General features: G+C 44.7%; 1 protein-coding gene across 9 annotated transcripts in view; it reads left to right on the plus strand.

Annotated features, from left to right (window-relative positions):
* The window catches only part of robo2 (roundabout, axon guidance receptor, homolog 2 (Drosophila)), a 258,887-nt gene that overhangs the window by 93,257 nt on the left and 145,330 nt on the right, over positions 1-20,300 (plus strand). Inside the window, exon 1 of one of the 9 annotated variants that reach the window (XM_034605257.1) lies at positions 7,803-8,564. The exons of the other annotated variants lie outside the window; for them this stretch is intronic. Coding sequence (XP_034461148.1) covers positions 8,510-8,564 — 55 coding nt within the window. The 5' untranslated portion in view covers positions 7,803-8,509. Of the gene's footprint in view, positions 1-7,802; positions 8,565-20,300 lie in introns of those variants that run through there. 9 annotated transcript variants of the gene reach the window in all.

Consider the following 20,300-nt stretch of genomic DNA (forward strand, 5'->3'; position numbering starts at 1 on the left):
ACACTTAGATCAGATAGTGATCCGATCACACCAGACCACATGGTCCACATTCGTTTAACAGTGTGGACACAAATCTGTCCTTGGCCACATAAAGGACCTCCTACTCGGCTGACTTCCTCTGACCCGCTGCAGTTTCACTATGAATCGAGCGTATTTTTAACCTCAGCCACAATATCAACACTGATCACCACATACTGATCAATACTTTCCTTAAATTGGCAAAATCTTTCTTCTCCCCTTAGCTGCACGAGATTCATTCAGCTCCTCTCTCTCTCCACCTCTCTCTCGCTCACTCGCTTTTGCGGACACACAGGCGCACACAAACACAGACACACACACAACACACAAAATGACAAGGGACACACTTGTGTTCTCAGACTGGGTAAAAACGTGGTCTTCGTGAACAGAAACGATGTACGTGTTTATTTGCATATAGGGCGGGGAAATGAGATCCGATCATGAGACGTGGGTGGGGCCACCAGGTGTGATTGCACACACTCAGATCTGTCCACTTGTCATCGGATCACATAAACCACATGTTAATAGCAGGTGTTTACGGGGCCTATGTTTTTGCCTCTGTCCTTTTGTTTGTCACCAGGATTTTGCAAAAACTCCACAAAGCTCGGTGGAAGGGTGGAACATGGGCCAAGAAAGAAGCCATTGAATTTTTTTCACTTCCTTTAACATTGTGAGATTGGGCACATCTTGACATTTAAGGGACTGATATCCATGAGTGTGCGCAATTTGGTGCAGTTTAATTGAATTCAAGGGGACTGTTGACCCTTCAGCTCTACTGATTTCCGTTCTAGTTTTTTAGAATTGTTTTTCCCCACTGCACAGTTGAATCATTTTTAAATAGCAGCCATAAAAACTATTCGACTATTTCAATTAAATAGTTACTGATGGATTCAATGTGTGACTTTTCCACGACAGGGTGAGAGGCTACTTCCTAAACCATAAGTTATTTTCCATTCCAGGCCTGTGGAGGCACAATATAATGCAATTCAATATATCAGTATGATGTTGTTTCCACTGTGCATTTGCTACCTGTTAACACAGACAATTAATTACATGACTTCCGGAAATTGAATATCTAGCAATCCTTAAATACTGTTTATTGATCACATGCCACCAGTGGAAAGGAGGTTTAATTAAAGTCTTACTTCATGCTCACACCCACTCTGCCTCCTGCAACAAAGAATAAGGAATATTTACAGCAGTTAATGTAAAGACAGCCTTTACACAGGAAGAGCTGGAACATAGGTACAAATGAATGAATGTGGTGCTGTAGAAATTCAACTTTTTAGTATTGGCTATATACGAGGGCTCAGGAACATTAATGCAAATGAGATCAATTATGTCAACACATTAAATTACATGTTAGAAATAAAGGGCTCAGTGGATATACTGTTGTATGTGCTAATGTAAGTGTGACAATGCTGGCAAGAGGCTAAGTGATACAATCATGCTAACGCTGAAACCTTAACGAGATAATCTCATCCTCCTCTTATCAAAAACCTGTTTATTTCGCGAAATTGACAAAACAAACACTACATTAGGAAAATGGTGCATACGTACATTGTATTTTTTAATAAGGTTAAATCATGTGAGGAAGTCAAAGCGTTATTTATGGTTACTCAGTAGATCTCAGACATTTATGTGGGGGGCTTCCTGTGTTGTAAAGTTTATTCCACCAAACATGACTTGTAAATTCTTGTTCCTGATTGATGGTGGCTCCTGCCAAGTCTTGGGGAGATTTGCAGGGATGTTTTTAATGAGGGGGGTGACGATGAATAAATGGTGTTGATAGGTTAAATAAATCAACTTATTTTGGTTTCACGGGTGTTTGTGAGATCGAGTGTCTTTCTCCGAGTTTCCTGCAGGGGAAATGAAAATGAATAACTTCCCGTTCTTAACAAAGACAGCTGAATATGAGGTTGACTCTGTGGGTTTCCTCCTGACAATCAAGAAGCCACGGTCTTATCAGTGTTCATAGTGTGGTCGGTTGTGCGGGGCAAAGGGGTTTTCAGACCAGAGGAAACAGATCCCGCTCAGAGCCAGTCTAATGATGTCTGAGGAGGAAGACTGCAGGGAGAGGAAGGACGACGTCCGAACTGATAAGGAGGTTGGAGAGATACTTGAGAAACTCTCCTCCCTTCCTCTCGTTCCCTCCCTTCTGACTCATCAGGGCTCAAGTATTCACTTCTCACTCATTAGCGGCTGCTGCCCCTCACTCACTGGACCAAAGTGTTTATCCCATCCTGTCATGACAATGACTAGCACCCTGTTATCAAGGTCTGCCCTAGGTGGGGGATGACAGCTGTGATGAGTTTCCACAGAGGCAGATTACGTGGCTACGTTCAGAGGGGGGGAAAAGTAGGGCAGCTAATTAGCTGCAGCTCTCAGGACCCGGAGAGGAGGCTGTTTTTCACCGAGACAGGGAAATTCCATAAATGACAGGAATGTGGTTGAAGAGGAGAGGCTGGAATATCTAATACGAGTGGGAGGAAAAGAGAGGTTGACATGGAACAGTGAAAAGAAATGGAGGCAAGGAGACAGATCATCCCATAACGTTTATGCAACTGAACTTATCTCATCTCACAGTGCACCTCGTAGATTCTCCTGACATTTGTTAGACGTATCTTTGAAATGGCCTCTTCAGGGGGAGAAAACAGATGTAAGCACCTGTGTGCGGGACTAAATGTACAGAAGTTCATCTTCTACATGGAATGTGTTTGGTTCAGTTGTACTGACTATGTGAAGGACAGTGTTTTCTGTATATATTTCCCTCAAAAGACGCTGTCAGATTTCTACATTTGTGTTTCTGTCCTTGCTTTTCTCACTGGTTTGAATTAGGCAGAACTCGGATGGGGAGAAAAGGTGGTGTCTTATTTTTCTGTGCACCGCTCACCTTTTGGCAGCATGTGAATCAAAAGGTGTTGCGTCTTTTGCTCATGTTGCCCAAATCAGATCAAACCACACTCACAAAGTCCTGATGAATAAGAGGAACTGAGGTTTCGAGTGTTAATCTAAGAAGAACTAAGGATATCTGTCTTCTAAAACTTGTAAATACACATGGATATACATGCAACTGCCTCGTAGCTGCTGTATTCATGTTCGCAACAAAAATCAAATACTAACAACTCGTTTCTTCAGTCGTCCGCTCGATGTTAAAAGCATAAATTCCTATACAGTAATCCCCGGTTTAGCAACATTTGATAGGGCGCCCCTATCTCACTTCCTGGGCCTTCTCAGTGAACGCAGAGGAAGACGGGGCGATGCATTACATACAGAGTGCGTGTCCTGCTGATAGAGGCCTCCCTCCACACCGAGCTCAGGTGTCGTGTCCTCCATACTTTCTCCATCTGTCTGGGCCTCCTCCTTAAGCCCCTCGGAGGGAGTATCAGAGAGTACAGAATTTAACATGTGTCACACCGGCTTCCATTAAATGTTTTATTGCCCCGGATAAATCCAGATCAGCTGTTTAATGTCTTAAAAAAAACATGGGTTCTTATAAAAGTCTCCCACTTCCATGTATCATATTAAAGTCACAAGCCCTAAATAGCAAAAGCAGCCTTTTCTCGCTGTCCCTCCTCCAACATTTCTGCCCTTTTCTGGACAGAGATTTGACTAAATCTGTAGCCACATAACCTCCTCGTAACCACATGGAACTCATTCAGTTTATGCACAGAGCGATGTGCATTTTTGGACAATGCATCACTGTGAGAGGTGTGTCACTATTTCAGCATAATGTGGAAACGGGTTGTGTGTATTAAAGAGTCGAAAGAGAGGAGAGGAATAGAGACGTCTAATAGATCTATAGAGTCGCTGTCACGCCGGAGCGGAATCGGAAAAACTTGCTAAATAAGAAAGTGATATTTCAGCGGATGCTAACGCACATGTAGGGATGTGTTTATGGGTGTGTGTGTGTGTGTGTGTGTGTGTGTGTGTGTGTGTGTGTGTGTGTGTGTGTGCCTGTGTCTGTCACTGTATTGTACGGCGTGTTCCTATGTGGGTGTTATTGCCGAGGACAGTGCAGAGCAGAGCACAGCTTAATATCTATGTTTGACATGGAGGCCCATTAATAAGGGTCTGATCCCGGCCCAGTGACAGGACTGCTGACAGAGGAGGATCATGGGGAAGAATCATGCCCTGCTGAGGGAGTCTGGGCTGCAGGTAGACCCATTCTGCCTTCCCCAGGTGTCATTACGGATGCTGGGGAGGGAGCAGAGGAGGCCGGGCCGCCTACTGACATCTACATTAATCACCCCTCCACATATCAACCCCCCCCTCTATCCGCACACCGGCGCCCCCCACCACCTCCAGCTCCTAATCATCCCCACGCAGAGACCCAAACCCAGTAAGGGGATACGCAGCCATGAAAGATATCCAGCTAAGAGCTCCCCAAATACCACTCTGATCTGATCGTGAGTGATGTTGCTACCTGAACCTCTGACCCGGCACACAATTAAAAACACTTTCCTCTCCCTCCCAGAGACTCGGAGAAGAAACGGCTTCGCTGAAACTACACATTTTGTCTCTGTCTTTCCCCCTGATTCATTGTTTGCATTTGAGTTGCACCTGAGTTGCGCGCAATTAAAATGCAGAAAATGTTTTGTGCTGGAATGTGTGGAGTCTCCAAAACCCCCATAGAGCGCTGCTGCTGTTGTGCACGCTCCTGATTGTGGCGTAGATATCACCCTCTCCACTCGGGGACCCCCTATTGATCCTCAGCTGTGCTTTTATCTACATAAAAACAACAACACTGCAGCACTTTATGTTCACATCGCTTCACTTTGAATTCAACCACCAGATTCTTAATCTTTCACAGGGAAAATTAGAGGACGCAGTAATTAAAGGCTGCAGCGCTTCATATAATGTGATTTCTGTCTTTCATTGAATCATAAGCTGCTGTTTTTTATACGAAGTCAGTGGACTTTGGGAATCAACTTGACCGATTGCTGCGGTGTCACTTGAGAAGTGGATGAGGATGGATGGGGGGGGTCCAGCCCAACAACCCTCCATAATGAATGGCCCCGCCCAGGATTCGTCAATGAGCAGATGTTCTGAGAACAATATTGGGGGAATCATCTGATTGATTATTAGTTTTGATCCAATTAAAGACACATAATTGCACAGATATGTGACAGTAATTGTGGCATGATTGGTTTGGGACAAAATAAATGATCCCTTACAACATCTATTGGTAAATTTAAACCAGTCTTTGCAGGAATGGAAACCAAATAACAATTGCGCATGAGACAGTTTTTCTTCTTAGTGTTTTATTATATTTGGTTTCATGTTGTTGAAGCTGTCGTTTCCAAACCACTGCTCGTGTTTTGCTTTACCCTCAATGACGTCACACTCAGTCGCGTGTGGTTACGCCTCATCTTGCACGCTGTCTGTTGTCGTAATGAAAGAAGTAATCAACCCAGAAAACCCTGTTTGTCTGTAATATTATGAATGTCACCCTAATAAGAGATCTGTGACATTCTCCCAACGGTGGAACGAAGCATAATCTCATATTATAGTGTCCCTGGCTTAGCCCCGCCATCTCCTTTTTTATGTGGCGTGCCTTGCCCTGAGTAAATGCAGCCTCCAGTTTAATTAAAATAAATCCACTTTCAGCTAATATTTAGAATGTCACTGCCTCTGCTACAGATACAGGGATTGGAAGTGGTGAATAAAAGGCTGGGCTTGAAGGAGAATTACACTCTACTTACGTTTCCATCAATGAAGCCATACACTCGGTTGTTTATGTTCGAAGTGGGCTTTTCTTCTTAGTAAATGACCTTTCTCCAATTCTCTTTTTTTTCTCCCCACTATTTTATTTCCCTCAAACCGTCAGCAGCACTGATGACACAATAAATTTCTGCCTTGGCTCTGTCTGCGTGTGCGTGTGCGTTTGTGTTTGTGTGCATGTGGTTACGCACATCTGGTTGAATCTAGGACACTACGGAGGCCCAGAGAAGACAGCATTTGCATGCAGCTCACAAACGTATCGGGATATGAAGACAAATCACTGTGTCTGGCTGGCTGACAGGGCCGCCCGCCCGCCCGCCTGCAGTGGGAGCGAGCCTTGCAAACTTGCAACATGTCACAGTTCCCAGTAAGGCCTTTATAGGGCAGGCTCCAACACGCAGCTCGACAAACAAACCATGAGCAGTCAAAGCTATTATTAACGGCAATAGAAGTGGTTTCCTTTGCCAAAGCCGTTCTGTCATGGTGTTGGCCCCTGTATGTTTTATTGGGAGAGTATGGTTTCCACAGACACCTTCAGGGCTTCTACTGCAAGATTTGGAGGCTTTGTTCTTTCGGGTGACTTTGATGTAAATCATAAAATGGGAAAATCTGAACCTTCGAGTTTGTCTTCCCGCTGGTGTTGTGTCTGTTAAGGTGGAAAAACAAAGGGAGTAACTGGTGAAATTAAAACCTTACGTCATTTTTATCTAGTGTGCTTGTATATACAGATGTGCATTTAATGTCGTGTACGGCTGCAGTATTTGCTTAATGTAAGGTCACAGTAAACCACTATACTCTGTGGGGGAATAAGACGGTGGATTAGATTAGTTGTTTAAAAGCTCCTTGTCAAAATGATTATTATCAGCAGCTTGAAGTGATACAGTAAGTTTTCCTTACTACATATAATAGTGATTACGTTTTGTTGTCTATTACAATGTGTTGAAAGAGCTCTCCCTCTGTGGTATTGATCAAATGTGTCTAATTCTCCTGCTGAATACAACAAACAAATTAAAGTGATGGCACAATTATGTGATAGCTCCTTTTTTTTTTTTTTTTAAATGTTGCTGTTGCTGTCTCCTCTTATTACACCTCTTGAAATGAGTATTAGAGAGCCTTGGGGCACGGATTTCTATGGCTGTCACCAGTAGGGGGAGCTCACAGCTCATAGCTCACCCTATTATAAACTGGTGGGTGGATATGAACAGGACTGCAGCTGGGCAGTGGCGCAGACCACATACACATCCACACATCCACCTCTATCTCTGCACATCTACATAGACCGGCTCCTGCCTTCTGTGTCTCATTATATTAAATATTAGATTCTTCACATTCTGTTTCCTGTGTGTTTCTGCACTTTTTCCCAGATGAAGACACTTGTAATGCAGAGAAGACGCCTCATGTTGGTGCAGGGCCTCGGTCACTCATTCATTGATTTTTGACTGAGATCATATTTACTCTTCTTTTCTACTATTTAGCATTTCCCCTCTGTGCATCTTTCATATGCCAGATATGGGGTCTATCGATCATTGGAAATTACATTTATAATCACACTATGTGCACTTGAGCTTTTTTCCAAATTATTGCCTTTACCTTTAAAATATTATCCTGTGCTCTGATACCTGTTGGCTCTTTTTATTTTGCCAAATGGATATTTTCTGATTTAATTTCCAGTATATTGCTCACGTTGTGTGATAAATAACGAATTGATGTCCTGCACAGATTTATGTGAGGCTATAAAGTAAAAAAGCTAAATGTGAGTAATAAACACTCGGTGTGGATTTTATCATCCAGCTCCACTGCGTCAGTGTTTATCACTTTTTCCTGCAGAAACAAACCGTGCAGCTTCATTTTTTTTATGACTTAGTTGGACTCAGCTCCAGACTCTCCTTGACTTCCTTTCCCTTCAGTCTCTCTCTCTCTCCCCTCCGGTCGCTTCCATCTCCCCGCATCCGTCCGCGTTGTGTGTGTGTGTGTGTGTGTGTGTGTGCGTGCGTGCGTGCGTGTGTGTGGATCGCCCGTGCGTGGAGCTCCAGTGTGGATCCTCAGTGCGTTTTGGTCTGCGAGCTGTGCCGGGTGCGCAGAGGCAGTGCGCTCCTAGCGGCAGCGCTGTTCCAAAAACCAAACAGACAGAAAGAGAGGAGAAGGATGTTGAAGTGACTTGTGGCGTGACTGCACACTTACACGTCTGTATTCCCAAGCACATGGGTCTTCTGGGAGCTGGGTCCCTGCGTAATAAAGCAACTTTTTGGGGGAGAGCGCAGGAGTTGGAGGCTGGTTGTGACCATGTGTTGAACTGGGGAGAAGATTGTGGCTTTTTATTTTTGAAAGGTGCCAAAGACGCGTCTCAAGGAACCGAGGGCATGCGGAGAAGTGCATAGCCTGTAGCTGCGTTTCTTTTCCAGCGTGGACTTCAATTCCTCCCCCCGACTCCCTGTGTGGGCTTCATCCTGCCGGGGAACCGGCGCAGCTTGCGGATGAACCCACCGGACACACGCGGATAATTTTACGCAAACACGGAGAGTTTGGTTGGAAGGGTTTGCTGGATATTCACACCCCGCGCAGCTCCGGGTGACCTGCGGTTCAATGGATCCTCTCTGCTTTTGGACATTTAAACTGGCTGCTGTCAGTGAGTAAACCTCTGCGTGTTCACGCCACAGAAACACGGAGCCCACTCGGCTGTCATTATTTTTTTTTTGGACATATTATTTTTGTTGTGCGGTGAGATTGGAGGATTTGCGCGCCCGCCGTGGATGTTTAATATGCTAGTATGGGTCCGCTAGCGTTCATCCTTGTTGGTGGATTACTGTATTTTCAAGCTGATGGTAAGTTTGAAAACGATTTGTTGAGTAAAAAAACTTCCTACTTGTCTTCAAATGATTAGTTTCTGTTTGGCACAGACTTCAAACACACCCATTTGAACGCCACTCGTCCACCTCAGCAGTGTTCATCTGTGCGTAATGTGCGTTTATGTTGTTGGAGGGAAGAATATATATATATTTCATCAATTCACTGGGCTTTGATGATTAAAGGATTATTAGCTGCAATCAGGGGATTCTGTTAATAACCTTGTAAAGGTGTGATTTAAATCCATGTTGCACCATCTCAGGAGTTGGTGTCTCCTGTTTTTAAATTTAAATTAAAGTCATATGTGAACAAGTAGTTGAATTCAGCTCTTCCATCCACTGCAGCAATTGTCTTTTGGAAGTGTCTGTCAAGAGGTTAAAATTGAGGAGAGAGATTTGTTTTATCTTCATATGCAACAGATAGAAGAAGCAGCACAACTCCTGTTTTCTGAGTATTTAACATTTAAAAATATATATGTTGTAGGATAGTATATGATGTGTGTTACGACAAAATTAATCAGTTCGAGATTTGTTTAGTAATGTTCCTCTGAGAGTGAGATTCTCTAATTCTGTGTGAAGCACAGATCTCTGAGTAGATTGTCAGGTGCTGTTGCACTGGCTACAGGTTCTCTCTCTAGAGGTGGAGGCAGTGTTTTGTTTCAGGATTTCTTTTTTTAATAACGACAAACAAATCCCACGCATGTTTGTGTTTCCAGGAAAAACACAAATGTCAGACAAAGTGCTCTAACACAGGAGAAAGTAGTTTTGTTCAGATCTGTGGACACGAGGAGCTTCACTGGCTTGTAGGTGTTGTGATTCCACACTGTCTATCTCTGCACTGCTGTGGTCATTTGGCTTTTAGGATTTCACTGCTGCAGTTGTGCACGGTGGTGTAAGCTGGCTTAAACCCAAACTGGGACAATGCCCCAATCAATTATTCCCATTTGTTTGATTAAACTTTAATAATGGTGATCTCTGGTGATTGCTGCAGCCAAAAGCTTCGGCTCCTTTTGTCCACTCGGCCCCTGACTGCAAAGTCAGCATTTTAAAAAAATATATAAAAGAATAATAATTTTACAGGGCTTTTTTGGGAATGGACGGCCTACAAGAGAAGTGGTTTAACAGGAAATAAAAGCACGTCAACTGCAGAGTTAATCTGATGACTTACATTAATCATCGAAATGGGTGGCTGGGTGGGTGGGTGGGGGGCTTCTGGGACAGAAATCGTCACTGGGATTGGTCCAACCTGTGACTAGTGGAATGATGGGAGGGGTGAAGACGTAGCACCTTTTTAAAAATGCGCTTTTGAGCTGGACACACCTTCGTACTCTCTGACACACACAAACCTCCACAAACAATGAGAACCCTGTAATGAAAAAAAAAGGATCACAATACTCCTGACCTCTCACATCCTGGGGCATTGTATCTGCTCAAGGTCGTGAGTGATGAGTCACACTGTAGTTTGCTTTGTGCTGTTTGTACAAGTTAGCAGTACGTAAAGCCCAGGTTTTCTTCACACTGAATGCAAGAGCCTGCAAGGCCCCATTTTTCTTTTCTTTCACCTGTCAACTCCCGCTTTTGTCCTTCACAGCTGCGACTTTTGCTCTTGAGGCTTTTTAGTTCAATCCTCGTAGCTTCTGTAGTTAGCAAATCCAGTCCTCTGTGTGCTGGGGTTTGGCTGTTTCTCTTTTTATACTCTTTCTTTTGCAATTTCTGCCGTCTTTCACTGTGCTCAGCCAAACCCACTGGTTGCTAGGCAGTGGCTGATGGCATTGCTGGCTGCCCAGAGGGAGAGGGTGCACATCTCCCCGGGAGCTTTGGATCCTCCCAATAATTTGCCTGTCACCCTCCTCCCCCCCTGACCGTTTCCTTGCTTCCTCCCCCGCTCCATCCCAGCACAAACTTACCCATCACCCAGCCCTTTTCAGAGGTAATCTGAGGGTCCTTAGAGAGGGAGGGGCTTACTCTAAGAGTCCACTTAGGCAGACAAAAAGGTCTGGAGTTGTATTCACTGGGCAGCGTAACCGACAAAGCCCAACCTTGTGAATGGCGTCAGTCACTGTTTAGGGTGCTGTGATTAATACTGCTAGTGTGTAAGGCGCGGAGAGAAAAGGTAAGATGAAGACAGAATAGAGGATGAGAAAGTGTGTTGGGTGTTGCCAGGGCTGGGAGAGCAACAGAGAGAGCGAGAGAGGGGAGGGATGTTGAGACCAAAGAAAACAGGGTAGCACACTCTTTTAGGAATCAGACTGATTGCAGGAGGAGATATTTCCAGGAATACAACGGTCAGCAGCTGCCTGGTTATCTCTTAAAACTCCGCTGTGCTGCTTTTGAAGCTGGATTAGAAGATGCTTTGCATAGGGACCGTGCACTCCTGACCCTGTGCTATTCTGAGATCTCCTGCAAGCTTGTGTCTGATGTAGGACCTGGTGACATCACGCCCATCCCGGGTGACACACCGAGAGGTGCTGAAACATGCTCCCGACTTTCGGGACTGTCTAATCTGTCTGAAAGGCCGTGGCGACGACCACTCTGGTTGTCTGATGCCTTAGAAAGTGCATCTCCCTCTCTCTATTTCCCTCAGCCAGCAGGGATGTGGTTTCACCAAGGCTGAGTCTAAAGAAACTGAAAGTCAGAAAGTGTCTGAAGACGCATTACAAGTGTAATCAAATATACGAATTGAGAGACAAGTTGTTGAACAACACAATCTTTTAAAAGAAACTTAAGCATTAGGCTTTATTACCGACGCTCCCTGGAGACTAACAGCTCCGTTGATGGTCATGATTGAATGTGAGTGGTTTGATGTACTGCCCTATAATGCGAAGTAAAGCCAGATTAAAATAGTCTCAGTGAATGATGAGGCAGGCTCAAGTCATTGTGTGAGAGCCATTCCGATGTCTCGTCCACAAATGTGATTGTTCTGCTCGACTTGGCTGCGTTTAGGCTGCGTTATTGTAATTGCGGTTCATTTGCTGGAATGGGCTCGCTCTAATGATGAACCTTCATCTGAGATCTACAGGAAGCTCTTCTCTACTGTCTCCCACGGTAACATCACTGTCATCGAAGCCACTTCCCTCTACATCGAAGGGCACCGCTGTTTATTCTCCGATTAACGTCAAGCATTGAGTGGAGAGTAAAGACAATAACACTCAAGGGGGTGATTGTTAGAGGAAGTGAATGAACATGGAAGAAAGAAGTAGGAAAATCAGTTTACAGGTCTTTGTGTGAGTGTGATAAGTGTTACTTGACCAATGACATGGGCCTGTCAACTCCTGTGAGACTTTAACAGCCAACTCTGGTTACTCTGCGGCTCGTGTTTCAGCGGCCATCAATCCCACACGTTCAGGATCGACTGTGAAACACTGCTCTGTGATCAGTAAAAAAAAAAAGATTCACAGCTGTTTTAAGTTCTTCGGTCACGCTGGTCAACGCCCTTACTCTTTTTTTTTTCATAGCGCAGAAGTGGAAGAGAGATGGAGAAAATGCACGTGGCTGATTTTTGCTGTGAGACCAGCAGAATGCAGCGGAGGCAATAAACCACTTCTCCCTGTTTTACCTCCGCTTTATTAAGCATCAGCCAAGCATACCCCTGACATTTACAGAAAAAAGGCCTAATGCCTCGATGTTTCTGCCCAGAGAAACAAAGACAAAGGAGGATTAGAGAACAAACAGGAAAATATGGCGGTTTAATGCTAACAGCTATATTGCATATATATATTTACTCCTGCATGATTTATATTTCCAAACTTCTTTAGCCCCATCCTCCTCCTCCTCCTCACATACACACACATGTTATCTCTGTGTCAGTTGTCGGTGTGCATGAGGGTGGAATTCAAACACTGAGGGGCGGTTGTGCACCTGCGATGGCAGTATAGTGGGAGAATGTGTGGAGTTAGGGGTGGGGGGGGAGGAGTGAAATGATGAATTGAGCCTGCTGACTGCAAGCGATGAGGGACTTCACCTGTCCCACACACCTGTACTTACAGAATACACACCTGCGCTCACCCTCCTGGGCCCCGATACAGAGATAATCCTCTCTCTATTCTCTCACCGCCTCTTGTTTCCCAAACAGACGACGGAGAATTCCAGGCCAACAGCAAAGAATTACTCTTATGCAACCGCTGATGATAAGATGATAGTGAACCAATCCTTATTCCTCAGCAGCAAACACCCAGCCAGCAGTTAAAATGCAAAGTGCCTCGGTGTAGGACAGATTAGTCAGTTACAGTGTGAATGTGAAGAGAATTCTTATCTCAACAAAACTTGATTATTTAAAGCGCACGCCAATACAGGAAGTCAGGAAGGAGCAGATCACGAGTCTGTGAGTCCTTAAACTCACTGGTTCGCCTTTAACAGCGTTTTCATGTTGCATGCTGCACTGAAACGTGTTTGGGGAAGCATCACATAATTACTCTGTATCTCGTCGCCCTCACTTTGCCCTCTGGTCGCCTGTTTCGCAACAACCTTCAGAAAGAGAAAGGGGGAATGTCAAGGTTGATTTACTCACATACATTCATGCAACCACAGTAATTATACATAATCATGAGCGTAAGACCGCACACGTATTGAAAGCATACACAGAAGCATTAAAACCTATGCAGGCGATCATGCATGCACTCTGGTGGCATCAAGCATTTATGTTTCAGGAGGAGAGAGTAAGGAGACATTAATGCACATGAGCTTAATGTGCTGTGTTAATTCACAGAAATACCCACTTCAATTCATTATCAGTCAATTTACCACCACATTCCTGCTTGTTTTTCTTCCATGTGTTTTCACTCAGTAACAAACCTTCTTATTTGTCATTGTCGAGCGTTAGCGTGACAGTTGCACCTGAGCAGAGTGTCTCACCAGTGTCTTGAGAGATGAGGTCAGGCCTGGTGATAAAAATGCATGAGCTGTCTCTCAGTGTGAGACACGTGAAGATGGACAGGCAGAGCACGACACTCGAGCACGCATCCGTCACACACAGCAGCAGTCCGCTGGCGGGGCCGCCGAATGCGTGTCTTGTTCCACCATCTCCATCTCGCCGAGCAGTCTGTGGATCACTCGGCCATGACAGCCCGGTGCCTTTTCTTCCCCGTAACATACTGGGGAATCGTAAACTACGAAATTGCATATACTCCAACCTACACACTATCACGATGACCAAACCATAGACTGTTGATAAAAGTGAACCCACCGGTACACATCGACTCTTCCACATCGACCAATGTGGAATTGAAAATTCCGGGAATATTCAAAGTTGGAAACTTTCCATGGGAATTAACGGGAATATACGGGAATTAATGGGAATAAACTGGAAACTTTGGGGTAATTTATACTAACTGTATTTACCTTGTCATATACAGACATAAATATAAACATTTTGCTTTGTCATAAGCAGACATGCATGCAAACATTTCTAATACAAATTTTAAAAATGACATTTTGACTTAATCCATTTGTGAGTAGAACTCTACCGTCTCTATGTGGATCTCAGGATAGAACCCGGTCAGTGAAAACTTATCAAAACCTGCAGGAACAATGGACTTAAATATGAAAATCTGACCTCAGCAGTTTCTTCTATGTGACAATATGTTGGAGATGAGTATTGGTGGTTTCTGAATATATTTTTACTTAAGAGGAAATGGATGTAAAGTGCAAAGGGGAAGTAGTTTTACACATAAACGTCATTTAATGGGAAGTAGTTCACAGGTGTTAAATCAGAATCAGAAGTATTTATTGCCAAGTAGGTTTACACCTACCTGGAATTTGCCTTGGTATATAGAGGAACATAAAACATAAAAACACAATAAGTACTACACACGTGAAAAAAACAAATATAAAATAAAAAGATATAAAAGATATATAAAAAAATAAAGTAAAAAGTAAAATGCAAAATGCAAAACATGTCTCCTGTGGCTCAGCGGAGGAGAAAGCGATGCTGATGACATCATCGACCATGATCAACCATGATCTTGGTTGTTTTAACCAAGATCATGCTGCAAGATCTAGAATTGCTAACGTTAGCCACTTGCCAGCAAGACAATTTTGTTCCTGTGGACTATAAATACAGTCACCTGTTTGCATTGTCAATCAATAATGGATACAGCCTGCTTTCTCGGACAAGAGGACTTCGGACTTTCATTTAACGCATTTGATCATGTCGGGTTGAGAGAAAAATAAAACAATCCATTAATCCTGTCAATTTGGTTTACAATAGCTAGCTACATCCTTGCCATGTTCATTTTAATACCAATAAACTTGGTATTAAAATGAACATGGCTTCAGTGTAACAAGTAATCAATATGCTAGGTAATGACAAAGACGTTCAACAACAACAGAAAGTCATAGGTTTACGTTTCTGGCAGACAATGTTCCCAACTAGCTGCATCCAGGTTCCAGCTGAGCTAGGCTTGCCTAGTCTTGTTTTCAACTACATTTAAGTCATCTGTTATAAGCTAACATTTCCAAAATTCCAGAGCTTAACTTCCCATGGAAATTTTCCGGAAATTTTCCGCCCCTTTGCAACCCTAGTCATGACCAGCAGAGGGCGACTCCACCGGTTGCAAAAAGAAGTCAGTTTCTGTAGAAATCTCTGAGAAAATGATCCAAATGCTCACAACATTTTTATGTGGAGTATATGTTCTCAGTAATTTCTAGTCCTTTGTAAAATATTGTTCCATTTAGAATATAATGTTCAATAAAGTTTGACATGCATTAGGGCAAGGAAGCTGTGTGATTGACAGCTAGCCCCGTCAGATGGGTGCAGGTGTAGCTGGGCATGAAGTGTCCTCCAAATATGGTTACTTGTGGTTTAAGAAAAGGTTTATAAAAGAATTGTAAAGTATGTATAATGGTGGTATACATGATGTGCTGTCTGTACTTTTTTCTTGACTATGGTACGTTGAAAAACATTTCAGACACAGAGTTATTTCCCTGGTAGTTTTTGTCCAGATAATCTGTGTGTAAGCAGATTGCTATGCTTTGATATGTAATATGCTAAACTATGTTAGCATATTTAAGTTAGCACTTCTAGCACAACTGACGGAATATGATCACACTCTTACAGACATAAGAATTTGATAATTGTGTGTGTCAGTGTTGTGGGAATCTGTTCTTGTTGTGTTCCTACTGAGAACACTTGCGGCACCACACTGTCGCCCGAGCCACCGCGACCAGGGGTGAGGTTATTTACTGTATGGAATGGCTCCTGGTGAGACTGGCTTTGTGGCTGAAGTCTCCGGGTGAAACATGGCACAAGCCAAGTGTCACACCCATTGTGGCAGAGAGGGAAAAAACGACTTAATCGCATCCTTGAACGTTTGAACTCACCAGTTTCACTTCCCTGGGGGTTGATGAATTTTTCTGAGGGCTCGCTCCCGGGCATTCGTCAGCGAGAGACACAGCGACACCCAGCCAGCGGTAGAATTATGAAACTAAGTGATTGTATGTGTGCGATTGGTTTTCTGAGCACTATTCATAACCATCAAAGCCTGTTGTTTGTTTTGTGTTGGCATGGCTATACGGGCCTGAGTAAATTTAATAAGACCTTCCTTCACATACTGCTGGCACCCCTGACCCTGTAGCCCTCGGCAAGACCAGATGAAGTGTCCCCTGGAATAGAAATTTAATAAATCTCATCATGACTTGCTATGCTGCACCCTAAAAAAAACACGACCAGTAAGCTACGAGGGCCATTAGATTACCTTGCAGTGCTCTCTGAGTCCATCACTCGGATGCTCTGTGATTACAGCTCTTATTCCTCATGTTCACCTGCGGGGCCGAGGGCCGCTGGAGGGGCTGGAGGGGCTGGAGGGGCTGGAGGGGCTGGCGGGGCTGGCGGTGGCGACTGCCCTCATTGACATGCAAGGACACTGCGATGTGTTCACTACAGGTCGGCGCCCGCAGCACACCTCCAATTATCCACTCATCTCTCAGCACAGTGTATCATAGACACCTGAAGGCCCCCATCCTCCACCCTCCCCTCCCCTTTGCCTTCATTTCTGAAGCAATAAAGCTCTTATTTATTTCCCCCCCTGTTCAATCTGCAGGGGCAGCTCAGCAATGCAGGTAAAGAGATTACAATGCTTGAGGGAGAATCAATTGATGCCATTCATTTCATTGCAGTCCCCCCGGTAGGAACTGTCAGAGTAGCCCATGCTTGAATGTATAGGGGATTGGTGTTGGGATGTTTGAGCCCAGCTGCGTCAACATTCACACATGCACACACACACACACACACACATCTTGAGAACATCAACATAAACACTGCTGCTCGCTTATCTGATTTTATAGAAAATTACCTGCTGTACCACACCACGGTTTTCTGCAGATGACCACTGCTTGACTGGAGCAAGTGGACGTTAACTAATCTTTATGGCTCCTCCACAATACAGGACAAGGAAAGGCAGACTATTAATCATTTAATTCACCTCTTTAAGTTTTATTACTTGGTCCGGGATCTGAGTCGTTGATTTTCCACACACACGCACTTATTTTTAATATCAAGGCTGCAGCCGTAGTGCAAAGCAGAGGCAGGCGAGCACATGGCTGAGCACAGGCTGCTCAGAAGGGTGTTGCAGGGGAAGAGCGAGGGATGAAGGAGGTGGGGTGGCGCAGCGGGCTACATGCTCGAGTGGCCCTGGCATCGGAAATCATTTAATCTGCATCACAAAATTTAGTGTCCCCACCGGTCGCCCGGCAGTCCCACAGAGCCGGTGCTGCACTCCTTACACTAATCAGCTGTTTGTCCAGAGCAAACAGAACCCTTATCAGCACATTACACTTCATCATAAACAGAACCCAAACTGTTCTCATGTCTTCCTTCCTCTCCCTCCCTGTGTTTCTCGTTTCCCTTCAGTAATCTCTCCTCTTCTGCAGCGAGCAATGTGCATCAGCCGTTTGCAGCAATATCAGATATTCTGTTTCCCACAGTTATCTATTTATATATTCCAACAGCAAGGGGGAGAGAGGGCAAATACACAGATGCAGAGTCAATACGACCCCACTACGCCACTGCCCGAAATATACACCCGGTGTGGAATTCAATCTAATGTTTGTTGGAGGCAGGCATGGATGCAGAGAGAGGTTGGGAGCATCTCCTAGAATTACCCTTGTGTTTGCTTTCAGAGTATAGATCTTAGCAGGAGAGGGGTGGGGGGGCCGTAAGCCGAGCACTGAGGTGGAACAGAGCCCATCATGTGAGCCCGCTAGCTGGCTAGCTCAGACTTCCTCCCTCTCTTGCAATAGAAGATGAAGCGGAAGAACCTGTGAACGCCCTTCACTTCACTCTCTGTGTCTTCTCTGTGAGGATTTTTCGCTGTATATCCGAGGCTGCACCCTGTGGCTGAGCCGGGATATTCTCCAGCAGATACAGTAGGTTGTCTTTAGTGACACCTCACCAAGATGAGCTGTGTGTCTGGTGTTGGGGGGGCACTGACAGCCCGCCATAAAGAAGATAAATCTCGGGTGCAGAGCGGGCTGCTCGCGAGTGTCATGGCGGGGCCAGTGCAGAGGCGTGGATGGCCAGTAACATCATCCCATCGCTACCCCCAGTTTCCCCCAGCCGCTCTCTCACATTTCCCCTCTGATGACATGACGGATATGACTCCGTCACCCTCACAGCGAGGCGAGGATATAACAGGACAGGGAGCAAGTGAAGGAGACGGAGCGATATTGGAAGGGAGAGGCCGAGATATATAGAGAGAAAGAGATGGAGTGGCAGAGGTTGAGGAGAAATGAGAGGCAGGGGGAGAATATATTTCAGGATGGACAACATAGATCTCATGCATAATTCATTCCGTCTGAAATTTCTTTGAGGTTTTCATTTTTTTCTTTTTTGGTATTCACTAAGCTCACTGGGCTTCAGCACTTTCTGCCTGAAATGCCTCCACCGTCTCCCACTCCACATTACAGTTTTACTGAGTCCCGCCCTGGACCTTGGTTTTTCCATGTTTGATGTTTTATGGAGCCTCAGCGACTGGAACTTTTTTGCCTTGGTCTATAAGGTTGCCGTTGGTTACCTGTGATCAGCGCACATGTCTGTTGGCCCGAATAACTAATATCTCTTTGGGGAGCCCTTCCTTTTATGCTCGGGCTGAGACTGGTGTGGGTATTGATTCGGCTGGTGGGCTGGTGGGCTGGGATTTCTCCTGGGAGCTAATAAAAATAATTACAAAAAGATCATCAAAGGGCTGACCTTCTGTTGCGCACATGAATAAATCTGTGACAAAGATAATAGAAAAAAAAATACAATTCTATGTGTGTGGTCAATTGAATATGAGGGAGCGTGAGCTGCGGTGTTTTCGTCCTGGGTTTGAACATCAAAATCGATCTATTTTTCTACATAAGTTCAACGTTTATATACCTTTAGTTGAATTTCAGTGACAAATGTGAAATGATTCGTTGGAAGATGGAAAAGAAACTAAAGTGGAAGCAAGCACTGGACATTTCTTGGACAGCAGCATTACAAAGTAGCATCCGATTTCAGTGAAGCTGACATAAGTAGCCTGAAAGAAAAGGCCGAAAAGGATCAGCTTCCACCTCAGTAATCCCTCTCTGATTTCACTCTCTGTCTGCACGCTTGTTTGTTTGTTCTCTGGTCCCTGCTCTCCTCCAGGACGGGGATGACTTCACAGCAGTGGTGAAAAGTAATGGTGGTGTTATTGCAGACAGGGGAAAACACAGCGTTTTGATTGGAGCGTGTGCCCCGAGACCCAGTGAAGTGCACTCGCCTCAGCTCAGAGAGCACTTGATTGCACAGCACCAATGATCGCATTAAAAGGGCAACAGAAAGCCCATTTACCGTAAAGAGAGTGAGAGAGGGGGCCCGATAGGAAGCTGAAAATTGACTTTCGCTTCTGTGAGAAGCTTAATCTGATGGCTGCACGCTGCCTTCCTGGACATCACACATTTCGGGGCAAATTTGAGCCACAGAAAGAAACAAGAAAAGACATGTACACACGCAAATATGTTAGGTTTTCAGAGTGAAACAGGGTTTACATTTTGAGGTTTTCAAATATACAGATTGATGAGCCTCTTTTAAAACATACTCCGTGGCATATGGGGGCGCTTTTAACCTTTTCTACCTCTACACCTGACTTACCCTCCTCTCAGGAAGTACACTGACCAGTCCCGTGCTCCCGCCTACACCTTTTCTGGCAGTGAAAGGACAATTGTAGAGGCATCTGCTCTGTTCATTTTAACAGGAAAGAGGAGAGCAGATGGAGACTCAAGGTTTAAGTGATTAGAGGGCACTAGATTGGAATACAAATTGGATTTAAAGAAATTAGACTGATATAAATCGAATGGAGTCACCGTAGTTTTGTGCTGTGCATGCGCCTCGGCCTCAGTGGAGAGCCACCGCAGGGCCGCTGGATTATGGGGGAAGCAGATGCTCCAGTAAGATAAGAATAAATATGCATTTGACACTGAGCGAGATGGGGGTCTCTTCATGTCTGTCCTTTATCTTGCCCCTCCATTTATCAATGTCACGGTGTTAATTACTCCTTCATTTATTAAGTCACTTCCTGCCAGAATACTAACTTGCCCCTGTGCCCTGTGGCCCTGGCTTTAACCGGGGAACTGGCTAATTTACCGACTATTGGTGAAAGACATTGGGTAGAAACTTGCCAGATACTGGAGGGTTGTGTTCGACTACCAATAGGTCATCTTCCGTTTTCCACATAATGCCAATGAGATTAGATCAGGGACTGCAGGACCAGGATATCA

Source organism: Hippoglossus hippoglossus, chromosome 13, assembly GCF_009819705.1.
Source record: "Hippoglossus hippoglossus isolate fHipHip1 chromosome 13, fHipHip1.pri, whole genome shotgun sequence".
Classification (NCBI taxonomy): domain Eukaryota; kingdom Metazoa; phylum Chordata; class Actinopteri; order Pleuronectiformes; family Pleuronectidae; genus Hippoglossus; species Hippoglossus hippoglossus.